This window comes from Gopherus flavomarginatus, chromosome 8 (assembly GCF_025201925.1).
Source record: "Gopherus flavomarginatus isolate rGopFla2 chromosome 8, rGopFla2.mat.asm, whole genome shotgun sequence".
Classification (NCBI taxonomy): Eukaryota; Metazoa; Chordata; order Testudines; family Testudinidae; genus Gopherus; species Gopherus flavomarginatus.
This window is the reverse complement of record NC_066624.1, coordinates 85,801,347-85,822,122: the sequence shown is the minus strand read 5'-3', so window position 1 is coordinate 85,822,122 and position 20,776 is coordinate 85,801,347. Positions and strand designations below refer to the sequence as shown.

The 20,776-nt window shown below is 40.5% G+C and overlaps 1 protein-coding gene across 2 annotated transcripts; it reads right to left on the bottom strand.

Annotated features, from left to right (window-relative positions):
* Window positions 1-970: 970 nt before the first annotated feature.
* On the bottom strand, window positions 971-17,222 carry LOC127057206 (mast cell carboxypeptidase A-like). Of its 2 annotated transcripts, XM_050966034.1 has the most exons (11): window positions 17,093-17,222; window positions 16,929-17,004; window positions 14,785-14,909; window positions 11,239-11,341; window positions 10,344-10,445; window positions 8,864-8,965; window positions 7,408-7,518; window positions 6,076-6,166; window positions 5,696-5,901; window positions 3,561-3,645; window positions 971-1,319 (listed from the first exon to the last, which is right to left on the bottom strand). In XM_050966034.1, exons 1-11 carry the CDS (start codon window positions 17,194-17,196, stop codon window positions 1,132-1,134), a joined length of 1,293 nt encoding a protein of 430 aa, XP_050821991.1. In that variant the 5' UTR covers window positions 17,197-17,222; the 3' UTR covers window positions 971-1,131. The 2 variants fall into 2 exon arrangements, with proteins under 2 accessions (XP_050821991.1, XP_050821992.1); XM_050966035.1 differs by lacking the exon at window positions 3,561-3,645 and having other exon boundaries at window positions 17,093-17,216.
* Window positions 17,223-20,776: the final 3,554 nt, after the last annotated feature.

Below are 20,776 nucleotides of genomic sequence, written 5' to 3'. Positions count from 1 at the left end.
TGTGTTGGCTTCCTGTATGTGGATGACTGTAATGTCTCCCTAGCACAGACACCATGCTGGATGGACAGCTAAGCTGATACAGTTTACTCATTGTTTTTGAAGTGCTCCCCTTCCATCTACCAACCAAACGCAAACCAAAATAGCCCCGAAATCTTACATTGCCTGAGGCAGCATTAACTCTCAATGGGATATTCATGTGGTTATTCGCAGGGCCAACAGGGAATGGTGTTGGTGAAAGCATCTTTGTCCCAGCTGTTCCCTCTCAAAACCCAAGGAGCTCAGTACCCCTGGTACACCAGTGTAACAGTTTCCACTGTATCCCATGCTGGGGAGATGATTCTCCCTCACTCCAACAGTGAGGGGGCTCCACTTCACCTAGGGTGACCAGATGTTCCAGTTTTATAGGGACAGTCCTGATTTTGGGGGCTTTGTCTTATATAGGCACCTATTACCCCTACCTCTTGTTCTGATTTTTCACACTTGCTATCTGGTCATCCTAACTCCACCCACATTGGATTTTCTCCATTCCCCTCAGTGGAGGGAATCACCTGGGCCAATTAATCCAACTGTTTTATGTTCATAGTAGATTAAAAATCTAATCCATGAGGGGTGGGTTCCTATAGCCCAAGGTGCAAAATAAAATACAGGAAATCTGGAATTGGAAGTGAAAGATTAGTTGACTTTTTTTGTAAATTAATGTAAAACAGGTGCCCCAAATGCTCTGTATCCCAATTTCCTCGCCTGTAAAGGGGAGTTGGACATTTTTAAATTTCCAGGAAAAATGGGGGGAAATGTCTTTTAAAAAATGTTTTGTCTTTTCAACCAGTTCTACTAATTAATGGATTTCAGTGGAACTATTCATGTGCTTAAATTTAGACACATGCTTAAGAACCTTATTGAATCTGGCTTAAGCATGAGAAGTGCTCTTATGCTCAATATTAGTGTTATTTTTTAACTCAATTTCTGTTGGTTTAATTTAAAAAATTGTTTATTAGTTTGTAAATATCAGTGGTCGGTCAGCAAATGCTACTAATAGGTACTGTTTTTTCTTCTGTGGATTCATAGTGGCTCTGGAGGGAATACATTTCTAACTATTTGAAAGCAAAATATGCTCTGTACATATGGCAAGAGTCATGAAGCATAGCTGAGGATATAATTGGCAATAGACTTGACTGCCAGCATAGTCTCCTTACAAGTTGACTTTATCTTAGATTCAGGGAGGAGAAAACCGTATCTGCCCTTGTCACGGAGCTCAAAGACGAAGGAGTATTTGATACCCTGATCATAAGCCCAGTCCACAGAGCTACCAGAAGTAGGGTCTGTAAAACATACAACATTGGCTTAATTAGTTGGTATTACAGAAACATAGTGACAGGAGAAAAGGGGCAAAAAACCATTTTAAATAGGAGGGTATGTGTGTCAGAGGGATGGAGAGGTCATTGAGATTATTATTATTGTGTATATAGCACAATAATGTGCTAGGCGCTTAGTAGTCAAGCATGAGGACTGATCCCTGCCCAGAAGGTCTTGCAGGAGTATGTATTCGACTAGTATGTAAAAGGACTGAACTATACTAGGGCAGGATCTGGCTCAGAGATTTTGCTTCATTTCCTGTGTTGTTCTTTTAATCTAAAATAACGGTACTTTTGACCAAAAGCATATAGCCATTCATTGAATACGGGAAGTGTAACAATAGGGTGATATCTAAACAAAGACAAATCCATTCAGAGATAGTGAAGAAGTCCTTTTGTCGAAAAAGAATTTAAAACAAAACCAAATGAAAAGGTATAGTGGCTACTGATGGAAAAGTGGGAGGCTACTCTTCCAATAATGACAAGAGGAAGAATTTGGGTCACAGTTTTTATGCAAATACTGTAGTATTTTTATGGAAATACTATTGAAGATAGTGGCAGGAAAAGGTCTTATTTTTCTAACACTGGTGGAAATAGTGACAGTTATGTTTTTGCAGGGGAACTGGGCAAAAAGAAGTACAAGGACTTAACAGATAGATGCTTAAAAAGCATCATGTGCCAAAACAAGCTTTCTATTTGAAAGATATAATCTCCAGAGCAAAATCATAAGTCACATAGTTCAATGTACCACCCCCTCTGTTTTCATGCAAGACCATGTAATGTTTTGATTCACCAGACAGAATGAGGAGCCTATTAATTAGGGCCCTATTCTTAAAACCACGCTGACACTTTTCATAATAAGTTTGCTAATGCTGATGAGAAGAATAAATACTTAGCAGACTATGGAGGTTGGTTTTCACTCTGTAAGAAAACAAAATCAGCATTTGCCAAATAAAAAGGATAAAACTAATGTTGATTTCAAGCTTCTAAACTATTTTACAAACAGTGGAAAGTTACATTAAAAAGAAAACCTATTTGGATACTTGACAGTGTCCCTCTAACATGATCCATGTTCCTTATGGTGGAGAGGCTTGCAAAATGGACATTTTAATTCCAATCATTACCATAGTAAATGTAAATAATAAAACAAGTAAACAGCTCACTTGAACTGTTGGCCTCTGCTGTTACAGCCTAGAAGTCTTTTGTATTTTTTTTAAAAAAGCTTTTGCTCAGTGAATATATTTGCCAAGGGTGTTTGGGTTCTCTCATTTACTGTGCTTTAATTTGCAAACTTAAATGCTTGCAGCATGTAGTGAAATGTCTTTCCTGGCCAAAATACATTTTGGATCTTGGGTCTTGCTGTAAAATTATATTTGGCTACCTACATCTTTGCATGACATTTGTGCACTAAACCTGCTCCTTTTTGGGTGATCAAATTATTGGTGTTTGCATTCTTTATTATAATATTTGATGTAATTTTCCACTCTTCTTCTCAAGTAAAGACAAACATAGCCTTCATGCTGTATTTCTTCCATCAGATCCAACTATAGACCTCACAAACACTATGCACAATTGTGTCTGAGAGAGCTGGACCAGAGGAACATACTGTCCTTTACATGGGTCTCTCCCATGTAGGAGAGAAGAAAATCCTTATCTTCCAGTGGGTGGTGCAGCAGGGTAAGGCACATTAAGTGGTGTGTGTGTGTGGGTGTGTGTTAGATGGGGCAGCAAGATAAGGCACATTAAGTATGTGGGTGTGTGCGCGCGTGTATTGGTTCCCTTTGATCCCTTCACCTTCTTGGCTATCAGAGAATTTACCTTGCTCCAGAAAATTTTCCTCTGGAGGGATTACTATGAAAGCAGGAAAGTTCATTTAATTAAAGTTAAAGCTGATGGAGTTAATACTAAAGTCCTGTGGGTTTGATTGGACAGAGAGTAGCCACCCCACACTTCCTGACCATCCCCTCCCCAGCTACAGATTTAGCATCTTCCCTGGGGTCAGGGAAGGGAGTAAGGCAACACTCCTTACTGAATTGACCTTGCCAGCCCCCAGTTGGGGGTCTACCAGGTTTTATTTCCTCTCTCTTTGGAGGTGGAAAGGGCAGTGAGTCCTTATATTACTAAACAACTTTGGTATGAGTGGTTTGTGTTTATAACGAGATGCAACTGAATGAATATATCTGAAAGAAAATGGATTCAGATACCTACAGATTAGAGTGGCCGATGGACCATATTCGTATTTTGTACCATACAGGCTGGATAAAGCTTCCACGGCTGCCTTTGCAACTTCAGTCTGGCTTTCAAAAGGAAGAATGAGAGAGGGTGAAAAGGAGAGCTAGTTGTTTGGAGATTTAAATCCTTTGAGCAAATGCCATGAAAGCATATTTGTTTGGTGAACAAAGTCTGTCTTAACAATTAGAACATGCCTGCCTCTTTCTGCCTGTACTCTCGGAGAACATTACATCATAACTATGGAAAGATACATTGGCTTTTATGTGTAAAAGTTGTTATTGGTAAGTAGGGGCTCAGTCCCGCTCCTAGTGAAATCAACAAGAGTTTTGCCTTTGATTTCGATGGAGCGGGATTGAATTTCATCTCCACACAGGGCATCTGGCAGGTGATACTGTAAGAAAGGGGATAGATTACATTATTCTTAAATTACAAATTAAGTTCAAAGCAAAAGTGGCCAAGGAAATGGTCATCAAGGAATCACTTATTCTGTGGCATCATTCAATAGCTTTTGGAAGAAGGATTACAAAGACTGAGGGGCTCGATAATTGGATGAGGATCCCTTTGAACCGGTTCACCATTGTATTATTCCAGTTCTGCACTGGTGTTACTCCTTTGGAGTTAACTTGAAATAAAACTGCAGTAGTACCTCAGGCCTAAATCACTGGTTTGAATGTGGCACAAATTGGTAGAGTAGTGAATGATTAGACATTTGTTGTTTAGTGGCCAGTTTTATTTTTCAGTTGGTGGATGCAGGATATTTCCTGTCGTGTCCAAACCACAAATGCCATTGCGGCAGTCTTACTTGATAGGCTAAGGACTCAGAAAGCAGGCCTCTATCCCTATGGAGGAGCTTGCTCTAGATCAGCCAATCACCTTTCTAAATTCACTTAAGGAACAGTTACTATAAAATCTAATATTAACAGGAGATGATCACCTGCATCTGGCAAATAGAGAAATGGGGCAAAAGCAGCCAATAAAAAGGTCCAGCCAATCTAATAACCATGACTTTGTTGTTGGATTGCCTAGCTAAGCAAGCAGCTGGAGGAGACACTTACATTGGAGGGTTTGGTATATATATATTTTTTCTTTATTGGGTGGGCATTTAGAGAGGGTGAAGTTTGGAGCTTGTTAAATTTGACAGTGATCTGGCAAGAAAAGGTTGAATTTGGCTGCAAATATAGAGAGGGATCTGATCTTCTCCTCCAAGGTGCTGATGGATTTCTGGGTAGATAATAGGGGCAGAGCTGGTTGGATAATTGGGAGGAGGAAAACCACAAATAACTTGAAGCTGTGTTTATTCCACATGTTTTGAAAAGAAATTTTTTGATTATTTGAAATATTTCGCAATATTTGTTGAAAACAGAATATGGAAAAAACTAAGTTATCTTATTTTCCCTATTTCTCCCTCTTTCCTCTTTAAACTTTTATTTCCTTCTCCTATTTTGCCTCTAAAAAAGAAAAAAAACTAAATTGAAAAGAAAACAAGAAAAAGAAAAACTGACTAAATGTTTCATTTTCCAATTCCATAAAAAATATAAGCAAATAAAGATATGAAAATTTAACATTTTAATAAAAGGCATTGTTTGATTTTTTAAAAAAGTTTCAGTCGAAAAATTTTCACCAGCTTTAAATGGGAGTTGAAGGCACACAAGAACCCATGTGAAGGTCTCAGTATCTAAGACACGTCTATGTTATGTGCTGGATTGATGGGCAGCGATTGATCCAGCGGGGGTCGATTCATCACCTCTAGTTTAGATGCAGTAAATTGACTGCTGAGTGCTTTCCCGTTGACTCCAGGACTCCACCAGAGCGAGAAGTGCAGGCAGAGTAGACGGGAGTGTCAGCCATCAACTTACCACAGTGAAGACATAGCGGTAAGTAGACCTAAGTGCGTCGACTTCAGCTACATTGTTCACGTAACTGAAGTTGCATAACTTAGATCAATCTCCCCCCAAAAAAGTTTCCAAAAGTTTACATGAGTAAGCTACCCAACCTGATTCTGATTTAATTTATCCTGATGTAAATCATGAGTAGCTCTGCTGAAGTCAGTGATGTGTGAGTTCAAATTCAGCCCTTACAAACTCATCATGGGTCTATTTTTCTCTATGTACCAGTTCATTGTGATTAGGTGCTTTATGGAAAGTATAGCCGTAAGGGAACAACAGCATCTGCGAATAAGCATGGAAAGTCAGGTACGCCTTGATGGAAGATAGGTGGTTACGAATGAAGGTGGCAACAGCTTTAGTCTCATCCTCTGACTCTGGTGCAGGTCCATAGTAGGTTTCATCACATGGGTCATCTGAGATGAAACCAGTAGCTGCAAATAAGGTTTGTATTCAGTTTATCATTATTTGAATTACAGCCTAAATTTAGTTAAGTGTTCATTGGAATATTAAACTTCTTCGTTTTCATTGACTGACCAATTTACCCACATCATCAACCAACTCCTGCTGATTAGTTTTAATATCTTCATTTTAGTTAAATTACTTACTGCCCCACGCAGCAGCAAAGTTCCTGTTCAGGTCAGTGCCAATGCAGTTGGTGGTGGAGTTTTTGGAACGGTTCTTTCTCCACATGCGATCCTGCAAGGCAAAATGATTGAAGTATTTAAACCTCATCTTCCTTATTTTCTCAGATTGGGCACAATGTGAAAGGTAAAAATTGATTCAGAACTTATCTAAAATCCACATGGCTAGCAGGAGGACTTTCATCTTTAAAATAAAAGACAATACCAGTCAAAGGAAAAGCAGTCCACTGGGAATGCACATCTAATGAACTTTTCCTGTGTCAGTCTGAGTCTCCAAAGCATGAACTGTACCTCGAGTCTACAATGTGTTAGCAAAGAACTGAACAATTAGAACAGGCATTTTTCTTCCCATTTGCTTGGATTTCAGTTCCCAGCTGTCTATATATGATGCTTTCAAGTAACTATAAACACGGCCTAATGTGACTGCAGATAAAGCACTGAGAGCTGTGGAGAATACAAAGAGAAAGTGTCCTATTCTGATCTTAGAACAAAATGTCATATTTGAGAAGCAATGAAGTAATTATTAATGGGTGACATTAATATATACCCCCTGCTCCATATAACTCATGTAATCAAGCTTTGTATAGGGGCAGGGGATAGAATCTATCCCTCACAGCCAGTCCATGGACTGCAATACAGCCCCACTCCCACTGTTGTCTGAAGAGGGGCACAGCTTTTGGTGTCCCCTATGCATGGGGTTGGGGCAATTGGATTGGTGCAAGTGTGGATCAAGTATCGCCACCTCATTCCAACTTAAATAGTATTCTCTGCACCAGCCTATTCAGGGCCAGTGTAGAGCCCTACTATGATTAGCAGAAGATGCAAAGGACTGGCTGTGTTACCTCTTCATCCACTTCCCCATCTCCACAAAAGGGCAATGAGGGACTTATATGACATCGAGGACTTTGATCAAGACCTCCTACTTTACCTGGGTTAATTTTATCCTAAGGTTTTGGTGGTGACATAAACTAAAAATAAAAAACCTATGATCCTCTATATGGAAAATGATATAAATCTCAGTCTTGAACAAGAACATAAAAAAGCCATATTGGCTTTACAGTATTGCCTTTAAGTGCTCCTTTTGTATCTTGATCATCCAGGACCCCACTGGTGGTGAGGTGTTCTTCCCATCACAGGAATGTTAAATGTTGTTATATTATGGTCCCCATTTCCAAGCAGAATAATAACTTCAAGGTCCTAGAGAGATGTTTTTATTTTAAGTGGGGATGTAAAATCTTAATGACTCTCAGACACTAAAATAGTTAGTGATAGAAAATAAACAAATGTGGGTAGTACTTGAGTCCAGCTCCAGACATAGCCATCAATGTTGAACACCGGAAGAACATAGAAGTTCAGACTGTCCAGTAGATGTGTCATGATCTTGTCCTTCCCATAGGTGCTGGCTGCCTGTAAGAGAGAGACACGTACATAGAAGTATGGTTAGTGCAGTGGTTTTCAAACTGCAGGTCGTGACCCAGTATTGGATCGCGGAATGTAAGGTACTGGGTCATGGCGGCTCTGGTCAGCAACGCTGACCGGGCCGTTAAAAGGCCCGTTGGCGGTGCTGCTCGGCTAAGGCTGCTCGGCTAAGTCAGTGCTGCTCGGAAGTGGCTAGCAACAGGTCTGCCTCCTAGGTGGGGGGCCATTGGACTCCGCGCGCTGCCCCCTCCTCAAGCACTGCTCCGCACTCCCATTGGCCCAGAACCAGCCAATGAGAGCTGGGGGCAGGGCAGTGCCTATGGGCAAGAGCTGCATGGAGCTGCTTGCGTGCCTCCGCCTAGGAGCTAGACCTACTGCTGGCCACTTCCGGGGTGTAGTGTGATCCGCGGTGCCAGGATAGGCAGGAAGCCTGCCATAGCACCTCTGCTGCACTTCTGACTGGGAGCCACCCGAAGTAAGCCCGCATCCCAACTCCTTGCCCCAGGCCTGAGCCCCCCCAAAACCAGAGCCTCTTCATGCACCCCAAAACTCCTCATCCCAGCCCCACCCCAGAGCCTGCACCCCCAGCCCAGAGCCCTGATCCTCCCTTGCACCCCAACCCCCTGCCCTGGCCAAGAGCACCCTCCCACACCCTGAACCCCTCATTCCTGGCCCAACCATGCAGCCCTCACCCCTGCACCCCCACTCTCTGCCCCAGCCCTGAGCCCCTCCCAAACTCCTCATCCACAGCTCTGTTTCACCATGGGCATCAACAATTTTCTTCAACTGCGTTGCCAGAAAAAAAGTTTGAAAACCATTGGTTTAGTGCAGCTCTGTCCGAGCATTACATTGCTGAAGACTCCACTTATGTAATAAAAAATGACTACACAAAATACAGATGAGCTTCAGCAAACAAGTACTTTAACACAGAATATGCAAAGAGATCAAAAAGATCTTTTTCATTATAAATTTGCCTTTTAATTTAGGCCAAAACCCCACCCAGAGGGATCTTTTTCAGATCCAGCTTCTCTTACTCCACCCCAACAACAGCCACATCTGAGAAAAGGGGCAAGTCTCCAATTTGGCTTTCTTCTTCTCTTCTACAGAACAGTTATTACAGTCTATGAGGTCTCTTTTACATTCCATTTAATTGCTGGGGAAAGGATATTTGTCTGCTCTTGTTAGAGCACCCACCATAGGATACGAGTAGTACTCTGTGATAATTGAGCATGACTGGACTACATAGCTCCATACACCAAAGGAAGTAGGCCAGGATATAACCCCTAGCAAAATTCTGGATGTGGACTATCTGAATAAGATCATGTTTGCTCACCTGCTTCACAAACCACTGGCAGAATGCAGGTGAGATCCATTCTCGTGCATGGATCCCACAGTCCATGAAGATGGCCTTCTTCCTGACGCTCTCCTTCCCAACCTGCTCAAAGACAAAGATGTTACTCTTCTTCGTTGTGGAGCTATTCCTCTGTTAACTGGGCCCAGTAGAGCCCACAGTGACACTTCTACAAGATAAAACATGCCCCTCTTAGCCTGTGGCCCTTTGACAGAACTTTACAAAAAAAAAAAAAGTATCCAAAGTAGTGAATGCTGCATTTTATATTTAGAACATTCAGATCTGATATGAATAGTGATGCCATGAAATCTGCCCCTCTTTTCTGTATGGTAGAAGGAAAATGTTAGTTTAGTTACTTACTATGATGCTTGCAGCTATACAGAATTTTGTTTTCTTGTTTTCTTTTATGATTGCTTTAAATATCACATAGACTATTGTCTGAAGAAGCAACTGCCATTTCGTCAGCCATGAAACATGCTGCTGTTTCATGAGGACTTTACTATTTTTTTGTTTTGATTGTTTTCTCTAAACCTGCAGTAAGTCATTCACATTGAAAGTATATAGTCTTTGTGTGCAGAAAACTTATTGAGTGTTAAAAGTGCAGTCAGCAAACTCATTTATTTTGCCCCTAGTCTAAATGGGGTAACTGAGATTCAAGACTACTGGGCTTTTAAACCATGGGTATTTTGTGTATGACTAGAACCCAGTTCACTTTTGTACTGGCTGCAGCATTTTTTGATGTCTTTCTGATGTCAATTCCTCTGACACAGAATTGAAAAGTCGTGATGGAAAATGTTATTTCAAGCAGGATTAACTCCTTATTGGATATCCATGGCCTCAGTATGAGACAGTGTCACAGAAAGTGGCTGGGCCTCTCTTCCACTTCTCTTTCTCTCAGCAACAGAGTCCCTGCACAGGAAAGGAGTTTCTCCATGGTCCCAAAAGTGGTGGGAAATGCTATGAGAACAGCACTCCATCCTCACCCCGTGGGTGCGATCCATGAGATTTGAGTCCTTCTCACAGAAGTCTTGCCTAAATAAGGCTTACAGGATTTGGCTCTAAATGAAGACCCGCTGATCTGTGTATTTCTGTAGATCTTTTGTTAAGTATTCAGCATCTAGACCATATTTAAGGGACCATAGCTAAGGTACTCAGTATTGGCTTATATCTGTCTGTTCAGGTCCTTTTACCACACACATCACTGCAGTATCCAATCTGCCTCTGCAAACCCTATATCTCCATTGCTATTTCCCAACTCCAGTGTCAGTGTTAAATCTGGCCACTTTCTAAGGCAATACGTCATCTAAATGTGTTTCTGCATATTAGCGTTGGAAATTTAATAGACTGGAGCAGTATTATTTATGTATGATGCTGTTTTCACCTCTACTTAATTAATTGGTAAGATATTTGAATATCTGAACCACTCTTCATGTGCGTAATTTCACCGCAAAGAAATGCATACCTTAAGGAGGTACATAGGTTGCTTTTCAAAAGTATTTCCAATCTGGATGCGGGAGACCAGTTTTGGATAAATTTTAGCAATTCTAGCAGTCCAGGCAGCAATCTAGATTAATAAATAATGTGCAGTTACTGAACAAGTTTTGGATTAAATATGATTCACAATCAAAGGGAGACTGGTATCAGAGGGTAGCCGTGTTAGTCTGGATCTGTAAAAGCAGCAAAGAATCCTGTGGCACCTTATAGACTAACAGACGTTTTGGAGCATGAGCTTTCGTGGGTGAATACCCACTTCCTCAGATGCATGTCTCTGAGGGAGACTGTCTCTGATTACAGTACTGATTCAGGAAAGCATCCTCATTCAGGGCAGCATGTAATCACATGCTTAACTTTAAGCCAGTAGGAAGTAAGCACATGCTTTCTTGTTTTCTTGATTCAGGGCTCCATTTGTCTCAAAGAGTTAAATGTCTTTTCCTCAACCTGAGTAATTTGGCTGGCTGCTTGGGTTATATACAGGGGAAAATCGGAGCAATCTCATTTCCCCCTTCCCTCTTCAAGGCTTCAGGGGAGCTGCAAAGATGCTCTTTGGTGGCTACTTGGAAGCAGGAATGGCCTCTCAATAATTTCTCTCTGTTCTCCCATTCCCTTTGTGCAGAGGGATTTGTATGGTGGCAGATTCTCTGATCCCACTTCTCCCCCGCAATGTCCCGTTCCCAAACCCCATTGCATATGACTAACCCACAGGGATGGGGCCCCATTCTGTGCAAAAGGTGTACACTTTCTCTGTGGCCTTTTCAAATCTTGCTGGAGAGGCCTCTACAAATCTTGCCAAAGGGACCTCTGCAGCTGTGAAGGGGAGGCCAGGATTTGCCCGTAAATCCATAAGCTTTGTACCATACCTTGTCCCAGTCATTGTATTTTGTGTAACTGTGTCTGCCAGTAAAATTCCTCTTGCCATCAAATTGTTTTTCAATCTCTTCTTGCAGGTTATGCAATAAAATTCTACAATACAAAATAATACATATATGTGCTGGCTGGTAAAGAAAATATTAATCACATTCAATAAGTCTCTCTAAGGGAGTGGTTTTCAACCTTTTTTCATTTGCGGACCCCTAAAAAATTTCAAGTGAAGGAGCAGACCCCATTGGAAATCTTAGACATAGTCTGTAGGCCCCTAGGGGTCTGAGGACAACAGATTGAAAGCCAATGATCTAAGGTACTTATAAAACCCATTTGCATAGCCTATGAGCACCTCACAGACTTTAATGAGTTTATTCTTACAACACCTCTGTGAGATAGGGAAGAACTATCCCTATTTTACAGATGGGGATCTAAGGCACTAGAAAATTAGGTTAGTTTAACTACATTGATGAGGAGTATGAAAAATCCACATCTCCAAGCAGTGTTGCTAAGCTGACCTAAGTCCCTGTGTAGGTAGCATTAGAATAATTCTTCTGTCGACCTAGCTACCACCTCTGTACCAAACAACATCCAAGAACCCATCCAACATCTATGCAGTCATCCCTTCCATGCAATCCCCACCAACACTGATTCTAACAACAGATGCCTCTCTAATAGGATGGGAAGCCCACCTAAATTACCGCAAAATCCAGAGCAAGTGGTCTCTCATAGAAATGGTCCTCCATAACAATCTTTTGGAACTAAGAGCTGTCAGAAATGCCTGCACGCACTTACTCCCTCATCAGAGAGACTCAGACAAAAGTTGTGACAGACACTATAGCAAGGAGTCTAGTGGCACCTTAAAGACTAACAGTTTTATTTGGGCATAAGCTTTCGTGGGTAAAAAACCCACTTCTTCAGATGCATGAAGTGAAAATTACAGATGCAGGCATTATGTAATGACACATGAAGAGAAGGGAGTACCTCACAGTTGGAGAACCAGTGTTGACAGGGTCAATTTGACGAGGGTGGATGTAGTCCACTACCAATGATTGATGAGGAGGTCTCATTTCCAGGAGAGGCAAAGCTGCTTTTGTAATGAGCCAGCCGCTCCCAGTCCCTATTCAAGCCCAAATAAATGGTGTTGAATATGCAAATGAATTTTAGTTCTGCTGTTTCTCTTTGAAATCTGTTTCTGAAGTTTTTTTGTTCACTGTCCCCATATCTACTCTAGCAACACCATTAGAGGACCCAACCACATCAGCCATACCATCAAGGGCTTATTCACCTGCACATGAACTAATGTAGTATATACCATCATGTGCCAGCAATGCCCCTCTGCCATGTACATTGGCCAAACCAGACTGTCCCTACGTAAAAGAATAAATGGACACAAATCGGACATCAGGAATGGTAACATACAAAAGCCAGTAGGAGAACACTTCAATCTCCCTGGACATTCTATAACAGATTTAAAAGTAGCTATACTTGAACAAAAAAACTTCAGAAACAGGTTTCAAAGAGAAACAGCAGAACTAAAATTCATTTGCATATTTAACATCATTTATTTGGGCTTGAATAGGGACTGGGAGTGGCTGGCTCATTACAAAAGCAGCTTTGCCTCTCCTGGAAATGAGACCTCCTCATCTACTATTGGGAGTGGACTACATCCGCCCTGATCAAATTGGCCCTGTCAACACTGGTTCTCCACTTGTGAGGTAACTTCCTTCTTTTCATGTGTCATTATATAATGACTGATCTGCAATTTTTACTCCATGCATCTGAAGAAGTGGGTTTTTTACCCACGAAAGCTTATTCCCAAATAAATCTGTTAGTCTTTATGGTGCCACTGGACTCCTTGTTGTTTTTGTGGATACAGACCAACATGGCTACGCCCTGATTCTAGACATTATAGCATGCATGTTTTACATATATTGCCAATAGAGTGCCAGATAGCTCTGGGGATCATCTACATCCTGGAGAGGACTTAGGACTGGATCAGATGCTAGAATGCCCTCCATGAGGAGGAATTTCTGCTTTAGCTCCCAATTCTTTTGGGACCTAGCTTCCAGCTGGTGGCAGAAGGTGCACTTCTGCTGCATCTGTCCCTCTACAAGGCACTGTATGCAGCAAGAGTGTCTGTCAGTTATGGGAATTGCGTCCCTGCAGGAGAGGGACCTTTTAAAGCCAGGGGAACCAGGGATGCTCCTGTGGGGGCAATCTCACAACAAAGGTGGGAAAACCAGTCAAAACAATTTATATATTTTTTAGAATTGAAGAACGGAAACTTTAAAGTACTACAAAAAAGAATGGAAACTCTAAGAAGTACTATAAACTAACACTATTAAATATAACATAAGTAAGTGAACTGGACTGCTACTCATTCCGTCTCAGGACAATGGCGGCTGAGAAGGAACCAAGGGCGGTTGGTCTGCACAGCGCTAGATAGCCTTATGGCAGAGCTTGAGGGAGGGAGGGCGCGTATGTGGACCAAATGGACTCTGCTACCAAAATTCTCTAATTAGAGGCACAGGGGCATAGATGCGCCTACAGTGGAGCACCCATACTAGATCTAAGGGCACTGAGCATACTGTAGCATTTTAAGTGTAGAGAAGCCCTAAGAACCCAAGTTGACACACAAATTCTGTGGCAGAGCAAGGAATTGAGCTTGTGGATTTTCTGAGTCATAGACTAGCACTCTAACTACTGGACCATCCTTCCTCTCTCATCAGGTATATTTAATAATATAGTATTATCAGGCCATAGGAAAAACGCTGCACAGACTAACTGCAGTAAAGTCTTTGTACTTGGTTCAGAAAGATAATACTCTTCCAGGACATTATTTTTAGTATAGTTGAGTTTACTTCAGACAACGGCTTAAAGTGCTAAAGGAAGTTGTAGGTCTCTAGGTACTCAATTGTTCTCTCTCTGGTAAGCCCACTATATTAATAGCATGTGCTATTTCTCTAGAGTCTTTTATCTGAGGACATCAAAGCACTTGCACACACTTATGAATTAAGTCTCACTGTGATGTAATTAATATCTTCATCTTACAGATGGTGACAAGCAGATTAACATCCAGATTTCCCTTTTTTGTAGGTATCCATCTGGGGACACATTGGGCTTGATTTTCAGCAGTACTGTGCACCCACAATGCTTGTCAAAGTCAGTGAGACTCCATGTATGTGTAAGGGTCTGCTCCATGCATCCTTTACAAGATTAAGGGCCTTTGTTGTGTTGTTGGGATTCTGTAGCATTAAAACAAATCAGAGAAGTGGTTTGCGTAAACTCAGGTTGATGCAAAATTCTTAGCACTCGTAACCAAAGTAAAATCTAAATCCTTATACCTTTCGCAACCCTATACAATGGTATTCCTGTCTAAAGGTTTTCTTGTTTGAGTGGAGTGCAACAGATATGGGATTAATTGAAGGTCAGAGGGACATGAGCTCATTAGACAGTTAGGTGTTTCTGAAAACCTCCCCACTGGTCTCCAGACAACTTCGTTTTATTCTCCATTGGGCTAGAAGAATTAAGTAAAAACTTACTCATATTGTATTTCATTCTTCTCCATGAGGGTCTGGACAGATCTAGACTGATGCGCACCAACATGGAAATCCACCTGCATCTGAGTGACTATATAAGGGGCTGAATCTGGGTGCCAGAAGTCAAGCTGCACAGGGAGAAATTCAAAGTGTCTTATTTTAGTATGTAGTCAAAGTCAAGCGTGCACTTGTGAATGGCGAGTAATTTAATGCTCAGGAGAACCATTATAGGTCAGTGTTTTGTTTTCTCTTTGAAATAAAGCCCTATTGCTACATATTTATGAGAATGGAATCATCTCAGAAGTTCAAGTCTGCTATGAAGGACCATTTTTCAACTGCTCTGGAATTGACCATTCAAAAATAACTGTGCTAAATCAGAATTGGCGTAATTTTAGATTATGATGTAAAAATAATATTTTTTCCTTGAAGGCAAACAGGAGAAAAGAACTGCAATTGTATCAATGCTCTAGTTGCACAAAACATGTTTCAGGATACCTACAAACCCGAAGAAAGTGAAACTAGGGCCCCAATAAAAAGGCATTACATGTCTGCTCTAACTCCCATTGGTTTCAATTAGAGCTGGATCAGGAGGGTCCTTCATTTAAAACATGCAAGCCTGAATTTAAGATTCATCCCCTGCTTTTATGAAAAGGTGATGCTCCAGTTCTGCTGCTGTTTAGATGTTAGTAGAACTTCTTTTAATATTATAGCAGAAGTCACAATCCTTCTGTTATTGTAGCCAATGGCAAAATTCCCATTCCAAAAAGAGAATGTTGACATTGACTTCAATGGGAGAAAGACCAGGCTCACCAAAGATTATTAAGTAAATGCACAGCATTTCATTTTTTTCTGCGTAGTTAATAATGTGTTAGGCATTCCAAGATCAACACCTCTTTTTGGAGATGTAGATTGCATACAATTTACATTGCATCATGCTGAAAATTATGGAAACTTTCAAACAATATATTTTTGCACTCTCTTAAAATACGGTCCAATTTTGATCAGTATTTTTAAGTGACTTTAGATGTTTTCTTGATGTGGGGAGGAAAAATATGTTTAATTTGAAAAAATTTCCTAGCACTTTGATGTTATTTTGATTATAAACTGGTGCTTCTTGTTGCTTTTATTTATTTGGCTTTTGGCTTTATTAGTTTTTGAAAAGTCCTTAGGCTACGCAGTGTGGAAAAGTCAGCTTGTCATGCTGCCACTGAATTCATAACAGTTCCATTAAAATGTCAATGGAACCCCAGTATGGTTTTCAAAAACTGTTTTACATTTTTGCTTTATAAACATCTTGATATGGAAAGATAAGCGTGCTGAAAGCCGCTGGATCTGCCATATATCTATTTTAGTGCCCTCTTTTCTGAGCAGAAACCTTTTTATGCTAAGGTTCGCATGAGAAAAACATTTTATGACGATTTATAAACTTCTCATAGACCCCTAAGTAAACCTGGAGTTGTTATAATACTGAAATGCCAGGTACAGTACTTTCTGAAAGGCTCTGAATGTGGAAAAGCTTATATTAACATAAAGGCCACATAGCAGCTAGAAAATATTTTCCTCTAATTCATTCCATCTGGGAAGAGAAATGAGTTTTCCTCAGAATTGGCATGGGATTTTTTCCCCATTAAATCCATGGATCCCTCAAGATCTCTGTATCTTTGTCCAATCAGCAGAAACTTCCAGCTGGAAATCTGTCTAGTCTGCAAAGAGAAAGAGCTTTTCAATAATCTAGGACTGTGGGGAAGAATTCAGCACAGCTGCTGTTCTGACCACCTTTGTGGGAGTAGGGGCTTTTTGGGGTGTGTAGCACAAAGCAGAGGATAGTGTGTAGAGTCCTCTGTCTTCAGAAACTTAACTGCAACCTCAGTTGAGTTCAATGGCACTGTGCATATATACGTTAGTGCAGAATTTGTCTGTGATGTCGTTACTGCTTTATCTGTCTCTAAACTAGATTGGAAGCCCCTGTGAATAAGGGCTGTGTCTTGTTTAATGTCTGCACAGTCCCGAGCACGTTGTCAGAACTCAATAAAAATATGACATTGTCTTGAAATGTAGTGTCATTTAAAAATTTCCACACTACAACATACCAGGTATTGAATAACCAGAGCCCAAATCCCCTGTAAAATCCCTGTAAAATTTCTCACCTGTTTAATGCGGGCCAGGTACTTCAAGAAGTTCACTTGTTTTTCATTCTGAGGCTTCACACGAAATACCTTTGCACTTCAAAACATAAAGGAAAGAAATGAGTAACAGATCTAAGCATCAAAAATGTTTCTATCCAGGTTAGGTTAAAGCAAGAATGCTCTACCTGTCAAAAATGCTAGAAGTAAGAGCAAAAGTTGCTACAATCAAGCCTAAAGGCACCATAGACTTCATGTTTCTTGTTTCTCTAGAGCAAATACTGTCTGTCATCTCAGTTCTACTCTGCTTCTTATTGCTCCGTGAGCAACTCACTTCCTTTTGGGGTTTTATTGGACAGCATGTGGTGGTTTTGTGGGGTTTTGTGACTTAACCTACATGCATATTTAATGTAATTAAGATTCTTATTAATTATTCCAGGCTAGATCGGAGAAAAACACTATGTCTACTTTGTGTGATCATCTGCATTTAACATCTAAAAAAACCCTGCACAACTGAAGGTTGGCTTGTGACTAAAAGACTCATTGATTAGTAACTTACTCCACAGGAAGTCTCATTCGTTTCAGTTAGTTTTGTAAGGTACTCTTCATTTTGAGTAAGGTCAGTCTGGCTAAAAGGTACAATAAGAAACAGTTACCTGAGTGAAGATGTGATTTGTATAAATTAGAACTCAGCCAGCAACAGGCTACCCATGCCCTTTCACCTATAAATCTCCCATTGAAGTCATTGGGAGCTTATGTTTAAAAGGACTGTGGGAAATGGCAAGTTAAATAAGACACACTTATTAAGAGGGTTTTTTTGAGTGGATGTCTGTGATTTCCTCTCCTTTTTTACAGTGCAGGCACATATGGGAGTGGAGTGTCAGAGTTATCCCAACCTGTGTCTAGTTTAACTTGCTCATTTAAATAACTTGTTTATTTCTGCTTGTGGCCTTTTCAAGGCTAGGTCTACACTAGAGCAGAGAGTTGACCTGAGATACGCAATTTAGGTATCTTAGGCGTATCTTAGGTTGATTTATCTGGCCGTGAGGATGGCGGTGAGTCGACCGCTGCCGCTCTCCTGTGCCACGGTGGAGTTCCAGAGTCAACGGCAGAGGGATTGGGGATCGATTTTTATCGCGTCTACACTAGATGTGATAAATCGATCCCCAATAAATCGATCACTACCTGCCGATCCGGCGGGTAGTGTAGACTTGTGTCAAATCCTGGCTAATGAAGTCAGTGTTGAATTTTGCCATTGATTTCAATGGGAACAGGATCTGGCACTACATCTTCAGATGTCTGACACTTTTTCTTCAGATAAGTGTAACGTATGTGTCAGCCACTCCTCAGAAATCTAAACTGCTATCAGACAATGTCAAAAATTATGATTAAGTTCTGCTTGATTTTTATCCCCATGTCCTTTATCACACATACACATACTATATCTTATCTGGACCTAGTACTTTGTCAACGGTAGTCTTTCATATCCATTTCCTTTGTTACTTGTGTACTATCTAACTCTTCCTTCCACAAAGCTGCTTACCAATGCTGTTACTTCCTCACATTCTCTGCTATCAACTCTGAGCAAAATTCTGCTCTCAGTTACACCACTGTAACTTTAGAGAAAGATTGTAAAATCTTTGGAGCAGGGATTGTATTTTTGTTATTATATGTGTGCAGTGTCTAGCATAAGCAGTCCCTGTCTCTTTTTGGGGACTCTAAGCACTACTGCAGCACAAATAATAAAATCAATAGCTCACATTTACACAAGCGTAGTTGAGAGAAATCTTTTCCTCATTTTTTCAAATTCAGCCCTTATATAAGTAGGAACAGCTTAACTGATTTCAGTGGAGCTTTGCCTGTTTACATCAGGGCTGAATTTGACCCACTTTCTCATTTTTACCTTTCATATACTACAGATATGTTTCCTACATATATTGCTTGAATATTCTGTCCAGTTTGACCAGTTTGATGTTGTTTTAATGATCTATTTTAACACTTATTTTTGTAGGTTTCAGAATATTCCTCTATACTAGATTTGTTATTTAAAAGTATTTACTTATCTATTCAAGAGTTTTATACCATGTACATTCCATTTTTCCTTCTCTGCTATTTTAATGTTTAGCAATGAAAAAGTATTCACCAATCATGTGCATGTGGTATTTCTAGATTTGGTATAAAAGATTTAACATTTCTGTAGGACTTTCCCTTCTTACCTCCACTTTATTCACACTTTCTCTATCATTGGGCCCTGATCCTACAAATACTTATTGTGCTTAACTGTGAACAGTCCCACTCACTTCAGTGGGGTGACTCATGATAGTAAACTTAAGCATACATGTAAGGATTTGGAGTCTTAATTAGGGATCCATGAACCTCCTTTATATTCTCCTTCTTGTCCCTCTTTCATTGACCTAAAAGGCTAGCCAGATTACTTTCCATACTACTAATAGTCAGACTTGTTTTAGTAGGGATGAAGTCCATTTCTCTGATAAAATGTTGCTTTTCAATTCAAAAGAATCCTGGGCTTTGCATTATCGTGTACATAATTCTCTCTGCTGATGGCTGAAAGAATTAAATTCAGAGCAACATTGAGCCTTTGGCCACAAATACAATGTAATTATAGCTATGTCTGATAGTGGTATTAGCTCTTACTATTGCACTGATTATCATCCTCCAAATGCAGAAACTGTGGACATTCTAGGAGGTGCATAAAGAGATGGAGAACTGTGTTAATTGCCTTGCCTTCAGTATATCTGTCTCTTTTTATTTCTCAGCTTCTGTTGGTGTTTTTTAGGCATTAGAGTTAAGTTCCAAGTCCTAGTCATTCAAATGTAGCTATACAGCCTATGAAAATGGGTAATATTTTGTCACTTATGGGTATAAACAGCTGCTGAGTTTATCTACTCTGACCTATTTCTACCTAGCAGTTCCTCATGTGAACTGTAGATGAAACAGTCTCTCTTCTCTCTCAGGAAGAAAGAACAGCATGAAAGGTACAGTACTGACTGTAGAGAAACTTTATGCTATGTTCTCTCTTATCTCCCTTCCCCCCCAAAAAACTTGTTAAGCTCTTTTAAGTCTTTCTCATACAAAGAAATACTGAATCCCCATTTTTCTTTAAATTTATAAACAGATGGCGGCTCCATAGCAACCACAGAATATTTCCGATGAACATCATGCAGTAGCATTCCATGCATATGATGCACACTCTTACATTCCTTACATTCAATTGCCTGAGGAATTCTCTCATCTGACATAACCAGGAGAAGACCTACTGTGAATTACACAAGATTTGCTAGTGTTTGTCAGCAGTTCTGGAAATAAGTCTTCAAGATTTCTTAGGGATGCTGGAGATGAGACAGTGAAACAGACCTTGCAATAATTAATTCAGATCTGACAGTATTCTGAGGAGATGGCTGAAGCTGACATGCTGGGGAAATTCTTGGGCGCGTGTGACACAGCATCCCTGGCTCCTGAACTGTGTCCCATAGAGGTGAGGCAGGGAGGCTGAGTAGAATAAATTTACCAAAAATGATTGGAGTTTTTTATTGGGAGGGAATCAATATCCCTCTAGGGGGAAGTGTCAAAAATAAGCTGTTAGGAACAGTAGAAGTCATAACAAAAAGTCATTAGGGCTGAATGTTGCTCAGTGGGGGGAAAAGATAAGAGGTTTTACCTTAGGAGAGGGCACCAGAATGGAGGAATCTGCCTGCCCACGACTAATCCAGGCTCTGGATGAAAATGGTCATCAGTGAGGACTTTTATAAAACATTACTGGAGAGGTCTTAACAATTCCTGGTAACAGTGGGTCTGAATCTGCTCTCACATCTCCACTGAAATGAAAGGTATAAATCTGGTATGAGATCAGA